The sequence below is a fragment of the Penicillium hispanicum genome (assembly GCF_028827665.1).
Source record: "Penicillium hispanicum strain IBT 35686 chromosome Unknown utg000002l_segment0_segment0, whole genome shotgun sequence".
Lineage (NCBI taxonomy): Eukaryota > Fungi > Ascomycota > Eurotiomycetes > Eurotiales > Aspergillaceae > Penicillium > Penicillium hispanicum.
The window spans coordinates 1,715,522-1,740,061 of record NW_026623194.1 but is presented as its reverse complement, the minus strand read 5'-3'; the positions used below and the strand labels follow the sequence as shown (position 1 = coordinate 1,740,061).

Sequence of the window (24,540 nt, the reverse complement as noted above, 5' to 3'; positions counted from 1 at the left end):
AAACGAAACGACGTTCAAAAGCAAGCCCATCCTTGATCAGGCTTCCCCAAGCTCCATCTTCATTTCAATCGTGATTCCAGGCGGTCCTGCCTGCTATCTACATTCTATGTTTCATGTCGTGACATCCGCATTCGCAAACCCCCGCCGTTAATCTCAATAGCTAGTCGAATGCGCAATCTCCTTCATCTGCGCCAAGTTCTCCTGCAAGGACTCGATTTTCGTCTCAAAGCGCCGGTAGCAATCCGGACCGAGCGGCACTCGAAGCAACTTCCCCTTGCCAGCCCCTAAGCCCGTGTTTGTCACGATGTCCAGAATCCTCTGGCCCGCTTTCAAAGGATCGCCTTCCTGGGTGCCATCCTCCGTCTTGAAGAACTGAAGCGTCGTATCAATGGGCCCGCCAATATAATCCTTGTTCAGTCCGGCCGCAGGCACCACGAACGAAGAAAAGAACTTGGTCCGGAACAGCCCCGGCTCGACGAGGAGCACGCGGATGCCAAACGGCTCGAGTTCTCTAGCAAGACTCTCCGACATACCTAGGAGAGCACGTTAGCCGCTCGTCCAACCTCGGACGGAATCATCTCGCATGCATGCCGAACGGGCGAATAGCGAGAGACACGATGCTGCAACTCACCTTCCAGCGCAAACTTCGAGCCCGCATACACCGCGCACGACGGCAGCCCGTCCAGGCCGGCGATACTACTGACATTGACCACGGTGCCGGATCGCTGAGCGCGCATAAACGGCAGCGCGCCCTTCAGCACGCGCACCGGCCCGTAGACGTTCGTGTTGAACTGGCCCTCGACCTCCACCTCGCTCATGTCCTCGATGCAGCCGAGTAGCGAGAACCCGGCGTTGTTGACGACGACGTCGATCGCGCCGCCGGCGGCGCGGATAGCGTCTTCGACTCTCTTGCTCGTGTCGTGGGCTGTCACGTCCAGCTCCACCCAGGTCCCGCCGAGCTCTGCGATCTGGGGGTACTCCTGCGCTGCTTTGGTGGGGTTGCGGGCCGTGGCGATGACTTTGTTGCCGGCGCGGAGGGCTACCTCGGCGAATGCTGCGCCCAGGCCCGACGAGGCGCCGGTGATGAGCCAGGTCTTTGTCGTCATGGTGGGTAGTGGGTGGTGTCGGCGTAGATGTCGGGGTAATGGATCGGGCGTTCTGCAGGTTGGTTCCGATCAGAGCGCGGGCTTCACGCTGGTGAAGGGAGAGACTCGGCACGCTTATATACCTGCGCTAGGCCGCCGTAGGAATATACCGGTGGTGACGCTTTGCGCGGAGTTTAATTGCTGTAGTCGCATTACCCAAAACTCGGTGGGGGTTCTCGCTTGATAGGCAACGAAAAATCGGCCTTAACGGAGATAGTTTACTAAGTCCGTTTGTTGAGTGTCAAAAGCAGGCGTGTCAACAATCGTAGAATGGACGATGAGTGGATATAACATATTTATTGCCTATTCCGGTCATATATGGCTGCCAGATACCCACCAAGGGTACTGTTGATCCACCAGAGCAGCAGTCCAATCATGTCTGCAATAAGAATGAGTGCACCACTAAATCAATTCGAGCTTGATTTACTTTATGTGCAGCACGGTTGGTGCACATCTCGCTGGGAGTCCGTTTACTAGAAAGGATGTTGTCAGGATCTCGAACAAGTGTAACGAGCAAAGCAAGGATCTGTGCAAAATTATGACATACAGTGTTATCTATCGGACAGGTACAGGTAAGTGACCTATCCAAAACACATCAGATCGATCATACCATCTATATATTTAGAAATGATGCATTCGGAGGCACTTATCAAGTAAATATATCTCCACTGAGGGAAAGCCAACCCGGAAATCGAATCAACACCTAGTCATCCCATCTGGGCAGAAAAATGCGACGCCATGGCAGAGACGGAACAGCACCCCGACAAACTCGATATATCTAACGGTGTTGCAGCCCAACTTACCCAATATGTCGCCGTGGCAGCCACACGAAACCGCCCCGACCACTCCACCACAGCGCGTAATGAAGGGGCACAAAACCGCACCACCAAACAAGATTGAAAATAGAAACTACGTATTCAACCCAATCTTCAGGAGCCAGGCGGCAATTGAAACCGCGAGACTCGAAACATCCTATCTGAGTCGCGCGGCAATACGGTGTAGATCCTACAGAAGGATCCGTCGGAGGATACATCCACACATCCACACACAATGCGAATGAATGAATGCCTCGGCGCACCCTGAAACAGCCACATGGCCAGCAGGCGTCGCGACCGAGTCAATACACACCTCCCCACATCCATACGAACCTCCCACGCCACCGACGTAAGTGCAGTCCGCTCCTACGTTCCGGGGGCTTTGCATGCACCGCAGGGACGGGGGATCCAGACAATAATTGGATGTAGAGCAGACACCGAGCCCCTTGGACGGGGAACGCCACCCATTTCCGCCGGTCGGGACATTTGCATTCTCCCGGCTGTGAGATCACAAAGGACGGCGCTGGACCTATACCGGGCGGGACACATGGAGACGCCTCCATGAGATGAGACATGCGACGTGCGACATGCGGACATGCGACATGCGTGCTGGCCACAAGGGGGAGGCGTGGAAGCCGCGCCAGCATCCCCGCGGCCGCTCAAACATGTTTCTGGCGGCGTTGGGCCCGGCGCTGTGGGTGCATTCTCGAGGCTGCAGGAGCTGCTCAGTAGTGGTGATGATGATGGACGTGGGACACGCGAGTTGATCCTTCACGAACCACGCCCTCAACCACAGTCACCAGCACTTAGTACATGTATACACTCAACGAAAGGAAGGCAAAACGAATTCCCCATTACACAGGTCTCACCAGGGACACAGGGGCGGACTATCGCCGCGTTCTGGGGACTCGCACTCCACCGCGCTCCACTTCCGCAGGGCAAGGGGGCGCCATGAGAAAGGGAGGACGAACCCCGGCGCGCATGTGTTTTGAGCAGCATGGAATGATCGACCAATCCGGCAGCGCGGACGATGCTTCCCCCAGCTTCGGGGACGAAGGGCCGGGGTGATCGGCGTGCAGGGAGGCTTTCATCGGGGCGATGGGAGAGATGGGACCATAGCTGCAGCCGGTGCACCGCACGACACAAGTACAGGACGTCGGTGGAGAGCGCGATCGCAGTGTCTCCCCCAAGGGCGTGGTCGCTCGCGCGTGTCGAGACGGACTATTGGGATACGCCGCAAGGGCACGAAGCATATCCCGGGAGCACGATTGCAATGCCGCGCGAGCGATCGCCACGCTTCGGGGACTCGGGTTCTGAGCTGGAACTGGGTTCCGTGGGTACTATTGACGTGGCTCCAACTCGAGCTGTCTGTGCCAGTAGGACAGCCCACAGTGCGATGCCATGCGCATCCCTTGAGGCTGAAGCATCCCTCCACACACTACCCACTCGTCTCGCGACATCCAAACCCGTTGGCGCTCGCCGTCGCAGAGTTGTATCGGGCGTTGCGGTGGCATTTGACACACGATAAGCTCAGCGCAATCCCGGAATGGAAAACTGCTACCGTGTCAAAAGGGACAAGGAGGTATGGACGCGTGTCGATCGGGTGACGATCGCCGGTGAGAAAACATTCTGCAAGGCTACGACGGGGCCATGTGGCATTGAGGGGATGATCGGTAGGAGATGGTACTTTGGACTATCGTCCTGACTACCGTCAATTATCGCGTGGGCGCCTCGCGGTGACGGGGGATGGACCATGCAGTACGGAGTAGGAAGTGCGAGGAATCCACACTCGCTCCGAGAGGCACCATAGAGGTACATGGATGTATTCCATCGTAACGCTCGCACTACGACCAAGTCGGCAACTCAGAACGCAGATAGGCCCCCAAGCTGAAATGCCCCGATCAACGTGAGTATACACGCGAGCTCAGCTCAACTTCTTGTTGCAGTATAGATCGGGAATAAAGATGGACTGGTGTAAGCAGGGTTATCCTGCTGCCTACGCGACCGTAGCCCACATCGTATCCCTCTACATGTACATCCATGTACAGTAAAATACTTCAACAGCTTCAGCACGGGCGGGGGTGGATTGGGGGCGAAAAGGGGTTGAATAAACATAAAATCCATGTGGATGGGAGATGCGACCCTGTCGCCTCCACGGCGGCTCGTCGATGAGCACGGCGTCGGAAATGATGGCAGGCCCTACTCACGCCCAGCCAGCCACGCTGCAATCCGCCCGGGCAACGGGCGAGATTCAGGGAGCGACGGGGCGAGTGGGCGAGTGGCGCTGGAATTGAATTCACGGGAGATGGAGGGTTGGGTCATCACAGAGCGATACGATCGAACCTTGGAGGTGGCAGCGCGCAGCGATACACCGAGAGATGCATATTAGTATCATGACAAGCATAAGCCTCGGGAGATGCGAATCGATTAACTGAATAGGCTAGCGCACTAGTAAGACGCGGTTCGGCAGCTCGGACAGCAAGCCCTAGAGCGACAAGAACGGGTAGAATCGACCGACGCTACAGGATCAACCTCCGCGCCAAGTGAATCGGCGGTTGCACCAGGCCAGGACTGCTGATGGCACCGTTTGGGCTGGGACTGGGAGGAAGATAGCCGCGACGGTGGATGTGTCGATGTTTGAACCTGTCGACCGGTCACCCTGTGGCGTCTGCGCTCACCTCCCCTGAAGACGGTCAGCGAACGCCGATCACCCTCGCGCCAGAGTGGGAGGGCGGGCGGGTGCAGCAGGCCCAGTCACCGTTGCGATCGAAGCACAAGCTTCCCGAGGGGAACACGGAGGGCGAAGCGTGAGATGCAGCGTGGACTGCGCACGCGGTGTGGACGGGGGGAAAAGGGGCTTGGCGATGGCGTTGTGCCAGTGGGACGTGAAGCGTGAGGGGAGCGTCGTTGTTCGGAGAAAGTTGGAAGTTGTTGGTAGCGAGCCGGAGCAAGGTAGAGAAGGAGTATAGTCGAGGTGAGAGGGGTGGCAGAATGGTAGGTACTGAGTACGTCGACAATGGCAGAGCCTGCCATACAACGATGAGGTCTTGGTGACCACACCTGCGGCCACGACCCACGGCGCTGCCATGTGTCCTAACATGGGGGTTTAGCGTGCGTTCCTTCACGCTAAATGTTGATTCCATCGGCTTTCCGTGCGACCCTCTCTACTCTATCTTCTAACATCCCTGACGACCTCCACCCGCTGTATCCGCGTTGTATACCAACTACATAATGTACCCGACTCTCATGGTGTACTGTGCCATACTGGTCTCTACATGGTTCTAGGGCGATCCATTTGCCACGTGAAAATCGTGAAATTCAGCAATCTTACTGAAATGGGATCTAGTGGATTCCTTTTCCACTCGTCACGACGGAAGTGATCGCCTCGACTCCCTGGGAACCGAAAAGAGGACATCGCATTGCATCCACTCATATCCACCGGTCGCACAGCGAGTCAACCACGTTCCGGTAGTCATGATGTAATGGACGTGACCGAGCCATCTGAGGATACCCGTGTGCTCCTTGCGTCCGCTAGGACTCGACATGCCGGCATTGGGAAGTCTGAGAGGCGGATCTTGGGGAATGTGTGGGAGAGAATGGGGGGACGCGGTGGATCTCCCGGAGTTGAAGTCAATGGCAAGGTCATAACAACTAGCTAAATCATCGAGTTGACTACGATCGGCCGTGGCCTAGGAAGACGGGAACTAGCATTGCAGGCGAGGCGTTGCACGGCCCGGGTGGTTTTTGATCCATCTGCTTCAGGGAAATTTTCCAAAGGCGTGGGAAGATTTCATAGAGATTTGCCAATTTCAGTTCTGCAGCCATTCCGGATAATTATAGCGCGCGGGTGGCCACGCCGATGGTTGGGTTGGCAACCCTGGGGATCGGAGCATCATCGACTGGAAATCAAAAAAGGAAAAGAAAACGAAATGATGTGAAATAGTAAAAAAAAAAAAAAGAAAATGATATGAAATAAAAGAATAAATAAAAACCACTTCCATCAAGGGCAATGTAACTCTAAGAGAATCCACACTCCTTGCTGGGCCTCGTGGCAGTGGAGTTACTTGGGCCGCCCGCCATTCTGCAGTGGCAAGCCAGGTACCCAGCAAGTATCCCGCCCGCAGTAGCGCCCCGGGCTTGGCGCATGGTATGGTAAAAAGCGGGTAATCCACCATGACGCGGACGAGGCGATTGGGGCTGGAGTTTTGGGCCCATGAATATTCGTACTATTATATTCATATTCGTATCATATTCACAGCCGTATCATATTCATATTCTAGTGTAGATGGTATGTATTATTACATGTTATATAGTATTAACATTAACCTGTAGCAATTGTGCCACGTTCCCGAGCTTGATGCTCCCTTGCGCGTATTACCACCTCTCCACTACACGACCTCCCCGGCCTAAAAGTCAATAATTTCTTTTGATCGAGACCAACAATTAAGACCCACGACCGAGACTCGACCCTAAATCTACCTTTTAGCGTGAGATCGCGCTCCCCCCTCTTCACCTTCACGCCCCCCCCCCCTTCAGCTTTCATCGGCCCCTCCGTCTCTCCAGCCCTGCAGGATTTTCCCTTGCCCTTCGCCCCCATTTCCCTCTTGGACCTGCGATCGTGTTGAACTGGGGAAATTCCTCCTTCCCGACTGCTCGGCACTGATCTTCGCGAGACACGATCGTTATACTCGCCTGTCGCTCCCTCGAAAACCTTCGTCCTCGATTCGCTCCTTGGGAACATGCGATAGTCTGCTCCCGGAGAGTTGAACTCGACGCCTACCTCCTTCGTTCTCTACCCTCATCTCATTCTCTACGATCTCTCCCTTTTGTCTGGACGTCCACAAACGTCCATCTTGTCTCGACCTCGACCTCGAACCAATTCCGCATCCCACTGCATCGTCACGCGAAGATGGACTCGGTCGCCCACCGGCCCTGGGAGGCCGTCACCTCGGGCCCTCAGACTCCGGCTGCATCGGCTCAGACGCTTCCCTCGATTTCCACCCTCACTGCGAACATGAGCAGCGGCGCCGCCGGGAACCCATCGGAGAAGTCGCCGGGCAACTCCTCCTTGAACACGATTGAGCGAGACTCGGGGAATTGGTCAATGCCGCAAAGCACAAGTAGGACCCCCGCCGACATGAATGGGCTGCGGTATGCTGACCCTACAGGATCCTCGACCTACTCGACCGCGACCAACGGCACCGGCAACAACTATCCCTCGCTGACCTTTCTGACCTCCACGTCGCAACCATCGCCCAACCGCGGCCACGTCGCGCCAGACCGCTCGCCCTTTGCGTATGAACAATCCACCACCCCCTCTTCGGCCGGCGCCCAGCAACCCTCGCCCAGCTTCCACTCGTCGCAGCCCAACCCGGCACTGCCCTCCATAAACCAGAACTTCGATGCTGCCTCCCAACGAGGGAGCGTGGCCGAAATGCCCGAGTCCCGGCGAAGCAGCGTCGACAGCCGTATGAACCAGGGCATTAGCTCCCTCGCCATCAACCCGGCGTCCCCGTATCACAGCACCAATGCGTCGCAGTCTTCGATCGTGTCCAGTCTGCAGCGGGAGCGAGGCATCTCGTCCGACATGAATTCCTACCGGGGACCGCGGTATTCGGGAGGCAGCCAACCGCTGTCACCCTTGGGACCCCGGCCGGGCGAACATCGTGGGTTCGCCGCCGGCCGTACGGCACCCGCCATTTCATCCAACCCTCGGTCCGAGATCTATAACGCAGAGGCACCCACGGCGGGTATGGCGTACGCTTTCCCCGATCCCGATGTTGCGCGCTCCAGCTCGATCTCCTCCACCGAACCGTCCAATCCTCCCTTCTCCCGCAAAGGCAGCACCGCAGAATCCCTGAGCAGCCTGTACTCTGAAACACGCATGCCACGGGGACAGCACGGTAAGATTGATCTTTCTGCCCCCGCGCTCTTGACCCCGTGCTTATTAGTTGTTTCAGAACTGCCACAAAACGTACATCACCACCCCATGCAACATAAGCAGGTTCGCGACCTCATTGGGGAAACTGAGCCAGTGGGCGGCAACACGCCATATAGTCGAACCCCGGAGTTACGGGTCACACACAAGCTGGCCGAGCGCAAGCGACGAAGCGAAATGAAAGACTGTTTCGAGGCCCTGCGTCTGCGCCTCCCCCAGGCGCAGAACAATAAATCGAGCAAATGGGAGACCTTGACTCGTGCTATCGAGTATATCAGCGGGCTGGAGAAGTCATTAGGTCAAGTGCGCCGGGAAGCGTCGCTCCTCCGAACCGAGAATGAGGAACTGCGCGCCCAACTGAGCCAGCAACAGGCCAACGGGCCCTCCCGGTCCGCCTCGATCTTCGAGCACCACCCGATGTCCGCCACGCCCACCAACGGCCAAGCCCAGGCCTCGGTGTTCTCTGGCTTCCCGAACGGGTCGGCTGTCGTCCAGGAGCAGCCTCGCACCCTCCCGCCGCTCATGAACGGGTCTGTGGCCATGCAAGGGATCCAGTATACCGACGAGAGACGGTAGGATTCCACGTCCTGGACGGCTCATTGTGTTTTGGATCCGCCTCGTTCCGGCGAGCGTCATGGATGAGAAATGACTAGCCATGCTGCGCGACGCACCTTCAACTGTCGACGACTCCTTTTTCACATTGTCATTCTGTATATCCCTCCCCTGTTTTAGATACGGATCTCGGGGGTTTCTGTTTTCTTTTCTCGACTTGACGTGTTCCGAGGTGCTTCCGGGTCGTCTGTGTTTTCTTTCCCTCTTCCCTCATTTCCTTTCTCGGGGTGTGGCTGTTTCTCCAACATCTTACATCTTTTCATTTGTGTCTGTTATCGATCATACCCGCAATCGCTCTATCTCTTTTCCTCTGCTTTTTCTTTCTTCATTCAACTCCTGCGGGTTATACCAACCGCTTGGCATCATCCGTCTACTGCATGTTCTTGTTCTGGATACGACGGGGTACTGGGAAATGGGTCATCGGCATGGATATGGGACTGTTTTTTGTTTTCTGCTCGGAATCGAGTGTGTACCAAATGTTCAAAAAGCGCGTGCTCCACGCTATATGATATCCACAAATTTTGCTCTGCCTTCATCATCTCCAAGTAAGCCCAACGGAGGAGCCCAACAGTCTGAACCATTTGATTCCATCCTGAAGAACTAAAAAAAGCCGGTCTATTTTGGGTTCTGCACGCGGTGATTGGCTCTCTTAGCGCCCGAGCCCGGCGCGTCCTGTCGGCCCCGGACTGCTTCTGCATCCAATATGCGCTCGCGCCCGCAGCCCCTGGTGATCTGTTGCCTCATTCACTGGTAGCGGCAAATGTCATTCTCGAGCTACTGCATCAGACTGTCTGGGATGGCTGCAGAACATCAGCCAGGGCCGAGTCCCATTGGACGGGGGCGAGCTGGGCCTGATGCGCATCTAGATCGCCCAAGCTCCATGCACCATGGAGCGCGGGAAGAGCTCTGCTGATGACTGCGAGCTTGATTTTGTTTTCTCCGTCGTATTTGTTCGAGACTGGCTCTCTTTTCTTTTCTTCGTGCCCTGGTTCTGGATCTTTTGCATCTCATCTCTTTCCCTTCACTTTCTTCCCTTCACGTGGTGTCGTCTTTTCTTTGTCTCTTTCCTGCTCTCCTCCCACTGGCTGCCTTCGTTCTTTTCCCAGTGAATGCATCCGCGGCGTTTCTTTGACTGCATTGTTTCAGGTGTCAGGCAATTTTCAGATTAATAGCAGAACACGACTCTCTTTGTTTGGTGTGGCTTCTCTGCCTTCTTCGAAGACACTGGGCATCTTCATCCATCTACCATCATTCCTCTGCACATCCTGCAGGCTCACGGCATGTCGACAAGCAACACAACTGGGTCATCTGTGATTATTCTGGACTGAATACCTCAGAACAACTTATCAGACACAAACTCCTTTTTTTGAGACAAGCCAACATGGTCTCCAAGCGGCACAAGCCACAGCCCGACCTGCAGGTGCCAGTCCCGACCTTCCCTCTCTCATCGCCCATCAGCGAGGAAATCTCGAGTCCATCGTGCTCCTCTGCAGAAGACCGAGAGTTGGAGCGGAACCGGCCCTTTGACTTTCTGGTCAAGGCAACCAGACAGAAAGTCGACAAGTCCGAGCATCGAGATAGACATGCGGGCTCCGGCTCACGGCTCAGCTTTCACGGAATCACCAAGAAAAAGAAGAACACCCCGAAGCCAGTTGGGCTGAATTTGGTCACAGACTTCTCTCTGGCTGCACCACCGAAGAACCAAAATACCGAGGACACGACGTCGACGTCTGCTCCATTCGTGGATCTGAACGACCTCAAGGTCCTATCCAAAGCACGAGAAAAGGAGCGCTCCGCGCAAAAGACCAAGACCACCAGCTCCAAAAAGCGAGCCTCGGTCTCCCGTGGATTCCAGCGGCTCACTGATGAGCGAGACCCCGAAGAAAAGGGCACGTCGCACAACGCAAGCTCGTTTCTGGACCCGAAGCCCGAGGATCCTTTCAGTGACCGGTTCGATCACGGCCTCTCGCCGTCCGATCGCAATGTGATGATCGGACTGGCAGTGCCATCCCACGAATCGTTGGACCGAACAAAGGAATTCGACAGTGCAGGCGACCAGCACGCTCCCCTCACGCCGTCGATCATCGTCACACCCGCCCGCGAAGATGCGCCGTGGTCGACCTCGAGCCCAGAGGGTCTTCGGCCGCGTGCAACCTCCAGCGTGTACTCCCAGCCCACGCCACGGCTGTGGCAGAATGAGCCCGATGTCCCGCCGGTGCCAGCTATCCCAGAGCAGCACGCGCTGGCCAAGAAGCAAGCTGCCGATTCTGAGTTTCTGAGTGCTCATTTCAACGCGATGACGAGGAAACGCCGCTCCCTCTCGGCTGGCACGATCTTCGAGGTCGACAGCCCGAAGAGAGAATCGACTCGAAGTATACTAGATGACAACGATCAGACCCCACTGAACCGGTTGAGTGTGAATACAGAGGCCAGTAGACCGCAGTCCCAGGGATGGTGGACTTATCTGCTCTCGCCCTTGCTCGGCAAGAAGTCACCTCTGAGCCCTAATTTCCCACGCGACGACTCTTTGGTCGTAACGCCCGCTGACACGAAAACAAAACAGTGGTGGGAGAAGGAGACCTCGAGCTTTTCTCCGGATACGCCCGAGACGGCTGTCACCAATCCCTTCGAGGATGGCACAAACAGCCTCGAGCAGTCTCGCTCGCTCGGCGGCAACGAGGAGCCTACACCCATCACTCAAAGACAGACGACGCATTCGTTCATGTTTCCGGGACGCCCGATCCAGGGCGAGGCGGCGGAGTACTACCAAGCCTGTGCTCATGAACTATTTAGCAAAACTCCCTACTTCGAGTGCCATAATCATGTCTGCTCTATCACTCCGCCTGGTGCTCTTCCCATCCCCATACCCGATGCAGATGCAGGCGAAACACGAGATCGGGGTCTGATTCTGGCCGAAGCTGGAATCCCAGGCGCAACCAACAAGGAAGCCAATGAGACTGTCCCAGGAAAAACAGAATTGGCAAGCCGCGGCCTGCTGATTGACGTTGACTCGCCTACGGGAGAGGGTGCAAAGCAGATCGACCACACCAAAGCCGCGGCATCTGCTGCTTCCGTCAGTAGTTCAGACTCGTGGGCGTCTACCGTTGTTTCTGACCACGAGAAAGGCTTGCCTGAGCCTCCTCACCCATCGAACAAGGCCGCAGTGATTGAGCAGCCGGCCCAAAAGCCTGTGCATGAACCGCCACCAGCACCTATCCCTATTCCTGAGCCCTTACCACCTCCTGCAGAGATCCCGGTGAGCCAACAACCAGCTCCTCCGCAAATTATCAATACCATCTCCCCGCCTGCGAGTAATGTGCATTATCCACCACCAGCAGAGCAAATGCCGCCCCAAGCTCCCGTCATTGTGGAGAGAGCAGTGCCTCACTACGTCCCTGTTTTCCCTCCTACGAACCCATTTCATAATGCAGCACAGGAGCAACCACCGCTACCAGTATCAGAATGGCCTCCAGCTCCTTCAGAAGCACGAGAGATCCCACTGGAGCCTGAAGCGCCCAGGGCACCCGTCCCAGGCCAAGTGCCGCCCTCAGGTCCAGAATCCCTCCAAGAACCAGCTCCGCCACATCCTTCTGAGCCAATATCTCCCGGGTTTCAGCGTGAGGCAGGTGGCCCGGGATCCATTCAATTAGCGACGGTAAATGCTCCTGCGCCTATATATAGTCAATACCCACGCGAATACCCAAACGAGGCTGCTCTGCCGCCACGGTACGATATCTATCCTCCTCCAAATGCGCCAGTTATGAATCCCAATGGAGTACCTGGGGCAGGAGAATCTCGCCGTCGCAGACTGGAGCGAGAAGATAAGGCTGGGCGGAAAGTCTGTGGTCTTTGGCGGGGACGTGGCTGCTTCAGCAGAAAAGGTCGCTCTAAACGATCGGGACGCGAGGGACGAGTCCGTCGTCGATGGTATCTCGCCATCTGCATATTCTTCCTAATCATTGTGATCCTCGCAATTGTGTTGGCGACCACATTGACAAGGAAGGGCGACACGACTCCCGTTCAATCGCAATGGCTCAACTTGACCGGGTATCCGCCCATGCCCACGGGCATTGCGACGATTGTGGGATCAGAGACGCAGGAGAAGAAGTCGACGTGCATCAGTCCATCTTCGCTCTGGAGCTGCGACCTCCCGAAAGGAGACCAGCAATCCGAAAACCAGCCCTACAGCGCAGACCATCCCAGTTTCCGCGTTGAGATCCGATTCCGCAACGGAACATATCCCAACAGCACCGACACGGCGCACAAGGTCCATAGGAGAAGCGACAGCGGTATCTGGACTCCATCGCCCTCATCTCCGAGCCTCACCGAGCAGGCCTTCCTCGGGAACACCACCGACGGCAACTCCGTCCCATACGCCGGCGAAGAAACACCCTTCTTCATGTCCGTCCTTTCACCCGTGCACCTCTCCTCAGCCAAACTCCTCCGCCGCAGCGACTCAAACTCCTTCCCCAATCTATCATCCATCTTCCCAGCGCCGGCGGAAAACTCCGACGGCACAGCCGCCGCCGCAACGCTCTACCCACTCCCCTCCTCACAGCCCGTCCGCCTCTACAACCGCGGCCGATCCGATGAACACTACGGCTTCTACACATACTTTGACAAATCCATCTTCCTGGCCTCCAAGGCGCCGCTCAACGACAGCGGCACCGACTTCGACCCACACGACACCAACGGCGGATCCAGCGAAGCCGACGCCCACGCCCGCTGCACCTGGTCGCAAACCCGCTTCCTGGTGCAGATCTGGACCCAGTCGAGTAAAATGGGCTACGTGCGTTTGCCCAAGGGCCGCACGACCAACACCTCCAGCACATCCTCGAGCACAGCCGCCTCGCCGACGGCCACCGCGTCAACGGCGACGTCGTATTCCTCTGCGACAGACTATACGCGGCCCGGCTCGTTTCCGTACCCGATCACAATTACACTGGACCGGCACGGCGGCGACGAGAAGAAGAAGCTGGTGTATTGCTACGCGGTCGAGGAGAACGGACACTACAACATCACGGATCGGAAGTTGCAGGTTGAAGATCGCGGCGTTGGCGGGACGTTGGTGAATCCTGCGTCGGGGATATTTGATAATGTGGGCGAGGGCAATTCGTCGTCGAATTCGACCAGTTACGGGGGCGTGGATGGTGGGACGGGGGGCTGTGGGTGTCAGTGGGTGAATTGGATATCTACATCCTAGGTTGACGTGATTGATTGATGCTTACTTCTATTGGTATGACTATTTTGTTCTTGCTGTTTCGACTTGGGTGGTTTCTGTGCTTTTTGCATCTAGCATAGGTGGAATGGTGTAGTCTTCGTCGAAACTCGAATGAATTAATCATAGATAGATTCAGATCCATCAAAGAAAGGTTCACGATTCCTATGGCCACGAAGTTAGATATTACCACCAATCGCGAACTCCCCTACTCCTTCCCAAAGTAGCGGTGACATCGTAGTTCGGAAGACCTCATTGGCCCAGCGGGATCCAGGAAAACGTGTCAGCAGGCCGCTAATCCAGATCGCGGGTTCCTATTGGCTGTGCCGTCCCAACATCCAGACTTTCGGGACTTCTACATATCGAGTATGGATGAAGCAGACGCCATCGCCTTAGCTAGACTGGCGAACTGAGCCCCAATTAGTCCCGCTATGGTAGCACTTTGGTCCCAAGCTACACTTTACTACTTGTAGACTCGAGTCTGAAGTAAAGAGCCCTACAACGGGCAAACATATTGATACTGAGCAATCAGCTAGCTGAACGAACATACCTACAAGGTGTATACACAGAACCCTTGGGACATGCACTTGGGCTCCAATAAACTGGGCCTAGAGGCCCAAGCTGGTCGGCGTGGTCCAGAGCGAGGCTCACATAGACACGTCTATATACGCCCCGCTGCGATTTCTTTGTTGACAGCCCCCTATCGGTGGGGCATGGCCGTTGAACAGAGTTGGGAGAGGAGATAGAGGTTCACCGAGAACCACGTTCTATAAGAGTTCTTTGTTCGCCAGTCGATGGCGAGTAATGTCTTTCTCCTCACGATCCTCGTTTATAACGCCAGATTATTCTATTCCAAATTGATTCACAATGGCGGATTTTCTTCCGGACAATGAGCTTTTCCCACATGTTGTTGATCACTATGCTCGCGTCAAGCCGGATGCAATCTATGCAGAGTATCCCAAGTCGCCGATGGCTTATGATGACGGGTTCCGTTGTGTTTCTTTTCGTGCTTTCGCCAATGCAATCAATGGTCTCGCCTGGTGGTTGACTGAGACTTTGGGCCCTGGCCAGGGTGAAACGCTGGCCTATATCGGACCCAATGATGTGCGATATCCCGCTCTAGTCCTTGGAGCCACCAAAGCTGGATACGCTCTCTTTCTCACGTCGCCACGAAATAGCATGGCTGCCCATGAATGCTTGTTCAAGACTCTCCATTGCGACAAGTTAATCACGCCCATGCCCCGGTCGCCACCCGCGACGGCCATGCTGGATGCGTTATCCATACAGGCATTCGAGATCCCCAGCGTGGACGAGCTGCTCACGAACGTCTACCCCCATTTCGAATATCCCAAGACCTATCCCGAGAATGCGAGTGACATAATGATGATTCTTCATACGTCTGGCTCCACGGGTCTGCCCAAGCCGATTATTTGGACCCTCGAGGCTGCGTCTGTATATATGCGCATGGCCAACTTGGTGCCGCCCGACGGGTTCGAGACGCAACAAAGCTGGATGAGAAACAAAAAGATGTTTCTGGCGCTCCCGCCCTTTCATGCCGGCGGGATCGCTTGCACACTGTTCATCTCCATTCCCGCCGGCATCACCATCGTTCTCCCAACTTCCGGCGGATTACCCACGGCCGCTGCGCTAGTCGAGGCCAGGAAGAAGACCCAGATCGACACTGGATTTCTCGTACCGTCGATCATCAACGAGCTCGCACAGAGCCCTGAGCTATTGGAATACTGCGGTCAGAACATGGACCATCTCATGTACTGCGGCGGCGATCTTCCCCAGGCCATTGGCGATACCGTGGCATCGAAGATCAAACTAGTCAACCACCTCGGCGCGACAGAGCAAGGACTGCTGTGTGGCATTCACTCCATCGCCAATCGGGACCCTCGCAAGGACTGGAAGTACATGCACTTCCACCCGGAGCTCGGCACAGAGCTGCGCCCCGTGACAGACGACGAGTACGAGCTGGTCCATGTGCGCTCGCCAGAGCGTGAAACACACCAGTTCCCGTTCGCGGTCTTCCCCGACCTCCAAGAGTACCCTACACGAGATCTCTTCACACGCCATCCAGACCCAAGCAAACCGGACTTGTGGCGCTGGAGCGCCCGTGCCGACGACGTGATCGTCTTCCTGAATGGCGAGAAGACCAACCCGGTCTCCATGGAACAGCATATCTATGCGTCCACGCCTGATATCACCGGGGTGCTCGTCGCCGGCGCCCAGCGCTTCCAGGCATCACTGCTCGTGGAGTGGGGGAATACAGCACTCAGTTCCAGCGAGCGGGCAGCTGCCATCGAAACCATCTGGCCGAGCATCGAAGAGGCGAACCAAGTCTGTCCGGCCCATGCGCGGATCGCACGAACACACATCCTCTTCATCACGCCGGACAAGCCAATGCTCCGCGCGGGCAAGGGCACGATCTCGCGAGCTGCGACTATCGCCTCGTACACACCGGAGATCGAGGCACTATACGCAGACGCGGAGAGGCTAGCTGCACAGTCAGAGAATGGACCCGTCGGCCCCGGGCGAGTCGACAACCCGCAGCAAATATCGGATTTCATCCAGGCGTCCCTCGAGTCCATCACCAGCTGGCACGCGGAGCAGATCTGCACAACTGAGAACTTCTTCCTTCTCGGTCTCGACTCGTTGCAAGCTATCACCGCTACGCGCATTTTCAAGCGTGGTTTTGATTTACCTTCTTTCACGCCGAACTTGATTTATCTCAATCCTTCGCTCTCTGCGCTCACGCGGGCTGTGTTGGAGCTTATGCGGAATGACCAGGCCTCAAAGGAGGCTACCCAGCAAGCGCAGCTCCAGGAAAGACAGCATCTCCTGCAGCAACTCATGGGTCAGATTGTAGGACCCGCCGCGCAACCACTGACTGGAACTCCCCTGTCACACACTGTCGTGCTGACCGGTTCGACCGGGACTCTGGGGACGTACATCCTCGACGCTCTCCTCAAGATCCCATCAGTAACCCACGTCCACTGTCTGAACCGCAGAAAAGACAGTCTGGAAATACAGCGACAAAAGTGCAACTTCCTTCATCTCCCCACCGTGCTAGATACTCCCCGGGTGAACTTCTGGCACGCAGACACAACGCAGAAAGACCTCGGACTAGCCCCAGGGACCTTCAAACTCCTGCAAGACATGACAACAGTCGTGATCCACAACGCCTGGGGCGTGAACTTCAATCTCTCCCTGTCCTCGTTCAAGCCCGAGCTAGCGAGCGTCGTCAACATGATCGACTTCACAGCCTCGGCGTCCCGATCACCACACCTCTTCTTCATCTCATCCATCAGCTCCGTCCTGGGTCACCGCACCGCTTCAGGACGCACGCCGGAAGCAGTGATCACAACGGAGACACCCGCGCCGAACGGGTATGCCAACAGCAAGTACATCGCCGAGCAGCTTCTCGGCCAAGCCGCGCCCACGCGTGCAATCCGGGCCTCATTCGCAAGAGTGGGACAAGTGGCCGGCACAGTCCGCACGCCAGGCCTCTGGAAGAAAAGCGAGTGGTTCCCCAGTTTAGTGCTGAGCTCGTTACGTGTCGGCGCCGTGCCCGAGGACCTGGGATCCGCGCTGGGCCGCATTGACTGGGTGCCCATGGACCTGCTGGCGGAAGCGCTGGTGGAGCTTGCGCTTGCTGGGCCAGTGGCGCCTGGTGGTGTTGTGGGTGTTTATCATCCCCACAATCCCCATGTGAGGACGTGGGGAGACATCCAGCCGGTTGTCGCGGAGACATTGAGTTCGTTGTCGGACAAGACCGTGGAAATGGTCTCCCTCGCGTCTTGGGTGGACAGGGTTCGCCAGGATATCGAGGTTGCTACTGGCAATGCAACAGGCGAGACCGAGCTGCAGTTGCTCTTGGAGGAGAATCCGGCTGCTAAATTGTTGGAGTTCTTTGAAGAGATCGCTTCGGCAAGCCCTGGACCTGATAATATTTTGGATACACAGGAAACTGCCAAGGTTACGAAGAAGATGCAGGCCATGGATGGTGTCAAGAATGACTGGGTGAAGAAGTGGATAGTTGAATGGTTGCAATAACGGTACGTGTCCAGTTGGACATCATCTTCGGGGAGGCTTCCACGACTTATCTAAGTGTTCTTGATGAGACAGCTTGTTCCGCCTCACAATTCTGAGATGATGTTTTGGGGAGCCTTGGAGATATACCACACTCAATCCCAAGTGTATGCTCAGTGAAGTAGTCCATAATTCATGCGCATAGCTGCAATAGTTGGGGCGCCGAGTCGAAGAATATAGACCGTACATCTCTTTTCGAAGAGATACGATACTCTGCCGCATTTTGCTCAAACAGTTTGGCCAGGCGGGACTTGGGAGTGAACTGCATCTCTAGGTTTAATATACCCAGGTACTTATATCTACCTAGGTAGACTAAGGGCATATATATTTTAACCAGAGCTCATACTATGTCCATAGATGCTTATGTAGTTTTAACATGGGTATCTCTCAAAAAAATCATGGTGCCAGGTGTGGTCCAAGATAAAGCAAAAGAAGATGGCTGCATTATTGCACCGGCCAATAAGCCTAAATCACACCTGCGGATGATTGTCCTTCTCCGCCGAAAGCAGCTCACCCGCCCACTGCTTCCACTGGTCGAGTTTATTCCACACGGCGTCCCACCAGCTCGATTCTTTCTCAGCACCGTTTTCAGCTTCGGTTGCTGGTGACGCCTTAGTGGGTGCCTCCGTTGCTGGACTCGTAGGCTCGGGCCCGCTGGTGGGTGTTGAAGTATCTCCTGGTGGATCGGAGGGTGGCTGCAGAGGTGGCGCGTTCGCATCGGAATGCAGGCCTACTGGCTCCAGTGGGAGCCGAAGAGTCCCATTGTTTGGGAGAGGATCAATGCCCAACGAGTCGCAAATGATATTGTACACCTCGATGTTCTCTATCGAGATTGATTAGCGGGTGCTCATCATTCAGAGTGGCAGCTACTTACGGAACACGTCAAGGCGGCTGTTGGGAGTGTGTGCAAAGGCTGGGCCCCGTGCGATGAAAATAGCTCGCATCAGCGGGTGCTCATGGTCGTAGCCATGTATGCCTCGGGGGTGATACACCTCCCCAGTCTTCAAGGCTTCTTTCGCGTCAAACTCGGGACGTTCGACAATGGCCCACCCGGCCTTAGGAATCACCCACAATGGTGCAATGCGGTCATTGTGGGAGAAGTGATAGCGTGCAGGCATTGTTTCCCTGGTATAGATCTCAACGGCATGCGCATAATCGGGTGCCACTTTCTCTAGCTGCCCCCGGAGGACCGCCAAGTCTTCCGGTCGCTTAGGCCGAATGCCACGAGATGGCCATCCGTCGAGGTGCTCGACAAGGCTGAGGTCGATGAGATCATCGAGTTGAACAAGTCGCTCGTTAGAAGTGGTGGCCATACCGTGGTCCGAAACGACCACAATATTGACCACATCAGTCAGGTTGCGACTTGCTAGGCCGGCCACGATCCCTCCTACCAGTTCATCGGCTCGAGAGATCGTGGAGCGGATCTCGGTGCTGTTGGGTCCATAATTATGACCGTCCTTGTCAACATCGGGGACATAGGCTGCAATGAATTGTGGTCGCTCGGGCACCAAATGTGACTCGTCCTCCGGTCCCGGTAGATCAAGAAGCTCAAGAACGCGATTGACCTTGCGAGACAAAGCCTCGGAGCCGTTGTATCTATCCACATAGCTCGGCTCCAGGTCTCCAATGTGGGCTTCTGACCCCGGCCACATGTGGATGCCACTGCGCACCCCCTGCCTCTCTGCGGTGACCCATAGGGGTTCCGCATTCCACCATTTGGGCAGCATGCTAACGGCCGGATGTGTGTAGTAGAACTCTTCTTGCAGCCCTGGGTCCCAGAAAGTGTTGCCCACCACACCGTGGCTCTCGGGGTACAGACCAGTGACCAGTGTAAAATGATTTGGGAAGGTAACGCTCGGGAAGCTGGGGTGCATATATTGCGGGGAAACCCCGTCCGCGATGAGGGAATTGAGCGACGGCGTCAAGCCTCGGTCGAGGAAGTCTGCTCGGAAACCATCCAGCGAGATCAAGATTGTCGTGGGCCCAAAGAGGGCGGTGCCATTAGAGAGCAGGGGTTGCGCATGTGCGTGCGATGCCCGGAAGTTACCAGAAGCTTTGTATGCGCCGAGCAGGAGGATCAGGAAGAGGACGAGTATGACGGCAAATACCAATAGGTATCTTCGCCAGGACGGTTGGGGTGGCTAAGAAGAAGGTTTTATGTTAGCTCCCACGATAGATGTATGACAGGACCTTGAGAGTTTACCGGCTCGTAAATATACTCCTCCTCCAAGTCCAGCGGGGAAGCGCTCATTAACGAAACCTCGTCATCTCCAATCCCTTCTTCCATCTCGTACATCAGTTCTCCCTCCTCGCTGACCCTCTCCCGGCGCGGCACTCGAGCCTCGCGCGCTCGTCGTCGTTCTCGCTTTCCAATCCGCACGCTGCTTCGATTTGGACTGAACATCCTGCGGAGCCCTTGGGCAGGGCCCTGCCTGGTCAACAGCTTCTCCAGCTCATCTTCATCGTCCAGGACGGCCTGGTCGTGTTTGGAGAGTTCTAGCGTGCTGCGGCGATGCCGGAGGAACTCGTCGTCTTCGGAGTCGGAGTCCTGCTCGGAGGGAGAGTGTAGCGAGGCCGCATCGTTGTCGTAGTTTGCGGGGGACAGGAGAGAAGGACTGTCGGGGATTCGCATTGCTGGCGCGTCAGCCGCGGCTACAAGACATCGGACCTGGGGAGCTGGAGAAGTGAAGCACAAGTCGAAGGGAGATCGGCGAATCGCGGCCCGCCAAGGCTCCAAGGCTCCGCGTGTTTTCTCCGCCCGCTTCAACGCTTTGTTTCCTCAACTGATGCATGGCAACTGGAAGATGATGTGATTCTGCATCTTCAAAACTTCTCGTCCATTTCATGAATTACACAAATTTGGGACCCGATTCCAACCAACTCCTACAACGGGGAGTCGGCTATCTCGACTAACATGGCGACCACAACTAGCCTTGCTTTGTCCCAGGGCACGCGAAACAGGAACCGCGTCTTGAGGAGATGGGCCTCCATCAAAGTAATACATCACTATGGTTCTGTTGACCTCACGTTTTCGGTTCCCCGGTAACGGGCATGGTAATCGAGTCTATTGATCCTTCCGCTAAATCTGGAAATAGAGTATACATCTGGAGCATGCCTCTCAGTTTCATCTTCACTCCTAGCTGATGACACCGTGCGTTGGAACTGCATTCTCAATCTTCCCACAAATGACAACCCCATGGGAGATCATTGGTCGAAGGGTGACGGCGCCTCAGCATTCCTCGAGGCTGAACGATCAATGTTGCAGCTGTCAGATCGCTTGACACGAAGCTTTTCTGTGAACAACGGGAAGCCACCGACGCAGCTCAAGAAGTGATGCCCGGATGCGGTGGTTCACTGACATGGACGCATTCCCGGATCAACGCGCGACGACCAGGATCTCCAAGGCTAACTCGATGCTCGGAGGCGCGAACGTTACTTCCCAGGAGACCCCAACTGCGCCGAATGGTTCTTCTACTACCTGTCGGGCTCATTTTCCCTAGTTATACAAATTCCTCTAGTGGAACTTGGAAGCGCATCTCCATTGTCCTGGCGAATTTGCCCTGACGTATACGCCTGGCGAGTGAATGCCATGCGATGGTTCTTGAAAAGACAGTATCGCCAGGCAGTTTCCCTGGACAGTTCTTTGAGGCTCTGCTCCCTGATGACGGATTGACTGGGTTTCAAGGCCTACTGTCCCTTGATGCATTCTGCAAAATTGCGTGGCCCCCGGACCCGGGGTGGCGCCCCCCCGCATACAAGCCGCACATGGGGTCTGCATCCCCTTGGCCCAACACAGCAAGAAGAGACAAAAAGGCCATTGTCCGCTCTCCTCTGGTCGATCGACGAGGCATTCTAGTTGCTGCGACGTGGAGTGCGCACGATCGCAGTTTCCGCTTGCGAGACACCCATGCTGGTCGCCTTCCTAATTTGGAATACATCACGTGATATCTACCGTCCTCGGCAGCGGCGATGGATAACGCCTTCTTGCTCTCGTGCTCCACCGTTCGTGCGAAGCACGGCAGGCTCTGTCACCAATAGGAACCGAGCAAGGTATCCCAGTGGAGCTTGGCTCGGCCGGGGACCCAGAGTGACATCGAGGTGTCCGCCCCCGGATGCGGTAATCCTTGATATGGAAACTTGTTCCACGCCATGGTACCAAGGTGCCCTTCGAAGGCAGAAGTGCACAGGCGATCATAGAGAGGGTATCCCTTGGGGAAAGAGAAAAATTTTTCTCTCTTTTTCTCTTCCCGTTACATAGCATCATCCACTTTGCTTGAGTACCCCCGACTGGCCGGATTTGGACAGCTATAGAAGCTATAAAGACGGGTTCCTCATCGCCCCAGGGCCATGGTCCTGTTCTGATCCCCTTAGATCTTCCCATTGCTCAGTACATCCTGCACCCTAGGTAAGAGCATTGGCGTCAGGTCTAGAACCTACCCTCAAGACCCAATTATACTGACCGTCCATCCCAGCTCGTTCGTCATTCGTTACGACAAGAAGCTACCCTTCTACTTCTTGATTCAATCGCTTTCAAGCTCTATCCAGAATGCACTTCACTGCTTCTTCTGCCGTGGCCCTCCTGGCCATCGCCACCGGCGTCCAGGCCGCTCTCCCCAAGCACGAGCCCCCCGTGCATGCGAAGGGCGTGAACTTGCACGTCGCCGGCACCGCCGTTAAGACTGGCACTCACCCCATCGTCACCGGCATCCCCCACAAAAACGGCACTCAGGGCGGCGGCGGCGGCAACGGCACCGTTGTCACTTCCACTGCCGCTTGCCGCAACGGCAAGTGCTCTACCGTCCCCGTGTCCGTCCCGACCAGCTCTCCTGGCTCTGGCGTTGGCTCTGGCGTCGGCTCTGGCGTCGGCTCTGGCGTCGGCTCTGGCTCTGGCTCCAGCTCTGGCGTCGGCTCTGGCTCTGGCGGTGCCGGTAACACCCCGGCCTCCCCCAGCTCCACTGGCTTCACTCCTTCTAACCCCGGCTCGAAGCTGTCTGCTCCCCAGATGGGCGTCGCCGGTGGTGTCGCTGGTAGCGTTGTCTACGGCGCTCTTATGCTCCTCGCATAAACGGGTTCCCTTCAATTAATGTCTGTGGTCTTGTTCGTTTAATACCGGTGCTTGGTTATTTTGTCTTATCTCCTGTTCCCTGTTCTTGTCTGATGTTGTTCCTCCTGTATACTCCGTGGATGGTGTCCCAATGGCTGCTGTCCGGTGGTTCCCTCCGGGGGGATATGGGATGAATACCCAGACGCTGCAAGACAGGATCACAGAGGCGGAAAAGGCAGGCGTTCATGGGTGATTTAGATCGCGCTCTTCCTGTTTGTATTGGGTGTTTTCAGGGATATATACCAAAATAATATAATCCCAATTAAAAAAATCTACTGGATGGAGCATTGCTTTCTCCAATCTCCTCGGTTTCAGTAGATCCCAGTAGAATCCAACGAGTGAACTGGTCGTCGTTTGAGGAACACCCGGCCGAGTCTCCCGTTAGACTTCAACCGGAGTGATGATATCTCGACTCAAAACCTTATTCCTGATTTATCAGGTGGCGATGCAACGTCAGCCCTATTCTTAGAGCCTGACAAGTCTTTCAGGCATTTAGGAAGAAGCAGGTGTTCGACCCCGAAAGGTCTTTCCGGAGAATCCATCGTAGGAACAAGCTTAAAGTTTGAGCCGCGATGAGAACGCGAGATAAGAATGCAACATGATGCAATTAGCTTCCGGGTGGCGATGTGCGGTGGCTACTGCATTGCGCAATGGATCTAGTCTTTGGCTGGATGGAGATCTTACTCTTTCGAGTGTGTCAATTGCGGTTTCTCCTTACTACTAGTAACGGGAGTTTATGGTGAACTGGAAGAGCTGGTATCACATCACAGTGCATTGGATGGCGCTATGGTACGTATAGTGATCCGCCGTTAGTTTGTACCCTCGTAATGTCGGGATTATTCGATTTTTCACCCGAAATGGTTCAATACATTCCAGGTGTTTACTATATCACAATGTAGGTTCAGTGCCATAGATGCGAGCCATATCGCATGTTAACCTGGAAGCTTCACGACCAACCCAAGATCAAGACTCAAGGAGGTTGAAGCAGGCTCCATAATCTGCAGCCAAGGCGGAGGGCTCTCAAAGACGATCGACTCTAAGTCATCCAGCACACAGAACTAAACCTTGATCTCCAATTGGGAGTTCTTAGGGTCTGATAACAGCCCATTGCCTTCCCAGATCGTTCCGAAGAGATCGAGGCCCCATGCCGACCCCGTGTACCCTCATTATACTCAGGTAGAATGGATTGAAAGTCAACTGCAAGACGATGAGTGTTAAGGTGCCATAGGAGCATATCACAAAACATTGCTTCGTCTTTACAGAGGCGGAAATTAAGCCTACCTTTCATAGTCTACGCCACACAACACACGTAGCCATCCGTGTAGCTACAGGTCTAGCGAGATATTTCTATACATAGTGCTATACCTAAGTTACCACCTAGGTATAGTGGGGTACTTCTTTTGCGTATAAACTCGCCCCCTCCCCAACATATCTTCAGCGTGACCAAGCAGGCCTGCAGTAAATACCAACCAATCTGAATATTGCATTGACAATGTCTAGAATGTCCTCCTTGGCATCAACCATTCCAAGTGGCCGAGCAGTAACTCGGCTGACTGTCTTCCTTGGTCTAGTGGTGATGATTTCCGCTTGTCATTGATCTGATAAGCGCGGGA

The 24,540-nt window shown here is 55.4% G+C and overlaps 7 protein-coding genes across 7 annotated transcripts; 5 read left to right on the top strand and 2 right to left on the bottom strand.

Annotated features, from left to right (window-relative positions):
• Nucleotides 1-153: 153 nt before the first annotated feature.
• On the bottom strand, nt 154-1,106 carry N7459_002354 (putative short chain oxidoreductase/dehydrogenase; the record flags this gene model as incomplete). The annotated part of the gene is made up of 2 exons (XM_056941539.1): nt 154-533; nt 632-1,106. 2 exons carry the CDS (start codon nt 1,104-1,106, stop codon nt 154-156), a joined length of 855 nt encoding a protein of 284 aa, XP_056803394.1.
• A 1,667-nt stretch (nt 1,107-2,773) lies between these two features.
• On the top strand, nt 2,774-3,488 carry N7459_002353 (uncharacterized protein; the record flags this gene model as incomplete). The annotated part of the gene is made up of 2 exons (XM_056941538.1): nt 2,774-3,024; nt 3,113-3,488. The coding sequence occupies 2 exons, from the start codon at nt 2,774-2,776 to the stop codon at nt 3,486-3,488; spliced, it is 627 nt and encodes a 208-aa protein (XP_056803393.1).
• Nucleotides 3,489-6,869: 3,381 nt separating this feature from the next.
• Nucleotides 6,870-8,474, top strand: N7459_002352 (uncharacterized protein; the record flags this gene model as incomplete). Its single annotated transcript, XM_056941537.1, has 1 exon — nt 6,870-8,474. One exon carries the CDS (start codon nt 6,870-6,872, stop codon nt 8,472-8,474), a length of 1,605 nt encoding a protein of 534 aa, XP_056803392.1.
• Nucleotides 8,475-9,891: 1,417 nt separating this feature from the next.
• N7459_002351 (uncharacterized protein) lies at nt 9,892-13,713 on the top strand (the record flags this gene model as incomplete). Its single annotated transcript, XM_056941536.1, has 1 exon — nt 9,892-13,713. One exon carries the CDS (start codon nt 9,892-9,894, stop codon nt 13,711-13,713), a length of 3,822 nt encoding a protein of 1,273 aa, XP_056803391.1.
• Nucleotides 13,714-14,595: 882 nt separating this feature from the next.
• On the top strand, nt 14,596-17,787 carry N7459_002350 (uncharacterized protein; the record flags this gene model as incomplete). Its single annotated transcript, XM_056941535.1, has 1 exon — nt 14,596-17,787. The coding sequence occupies one exon, from the start codon at nt 14,596-14,598 to the stop codon at nt 17,785-17,787; it is 3,192 nt and encodes a 1,063-aa protein (XP_056803390.1).
• Nucleotides 17,788-18,293: 506 nt separating this feature from the next.
• Nucleotides 18,294-20,455, bottom strand: N7459_002349 (nucleotide pyrophosphatase/phosphodiesterase family protein; the record flags this gene model as incomplete). Its single annotated transcript, XM_056941534.1, has 3 exons — nt 18,294-18,646; nt 18,698-19,964; nt 20,027-20,455. The coding sequence occupies 3 exons, from the start codon at nt 20,453-20,455 to the stop codon at nt 18,294-18,296; spliced, it is 2,049 nt and encodes a 682-aa protein (XP_056803389.1).
• A 1,914-nt stretch (nt 20,456-22,369) lies between these two features.
• Nucleotides 22,370-22,888, top strand: N7459_002348 (uncharacterized protein; the record flags this gene model as incomplete). The annotated part of the gene is made up of 1 exon (XM_056941533.1): nt 22,370-22,888. One exon carries the CDS (start codon nt 22,370-22,372, stop codon nt 22,886-22,888), a length of 519 nt encoding a protein of 172 aa, XP_056803388.1.
• Between the last annotated feature and the right edge of the window lie 1,652 nt (nt 22,889-24,540).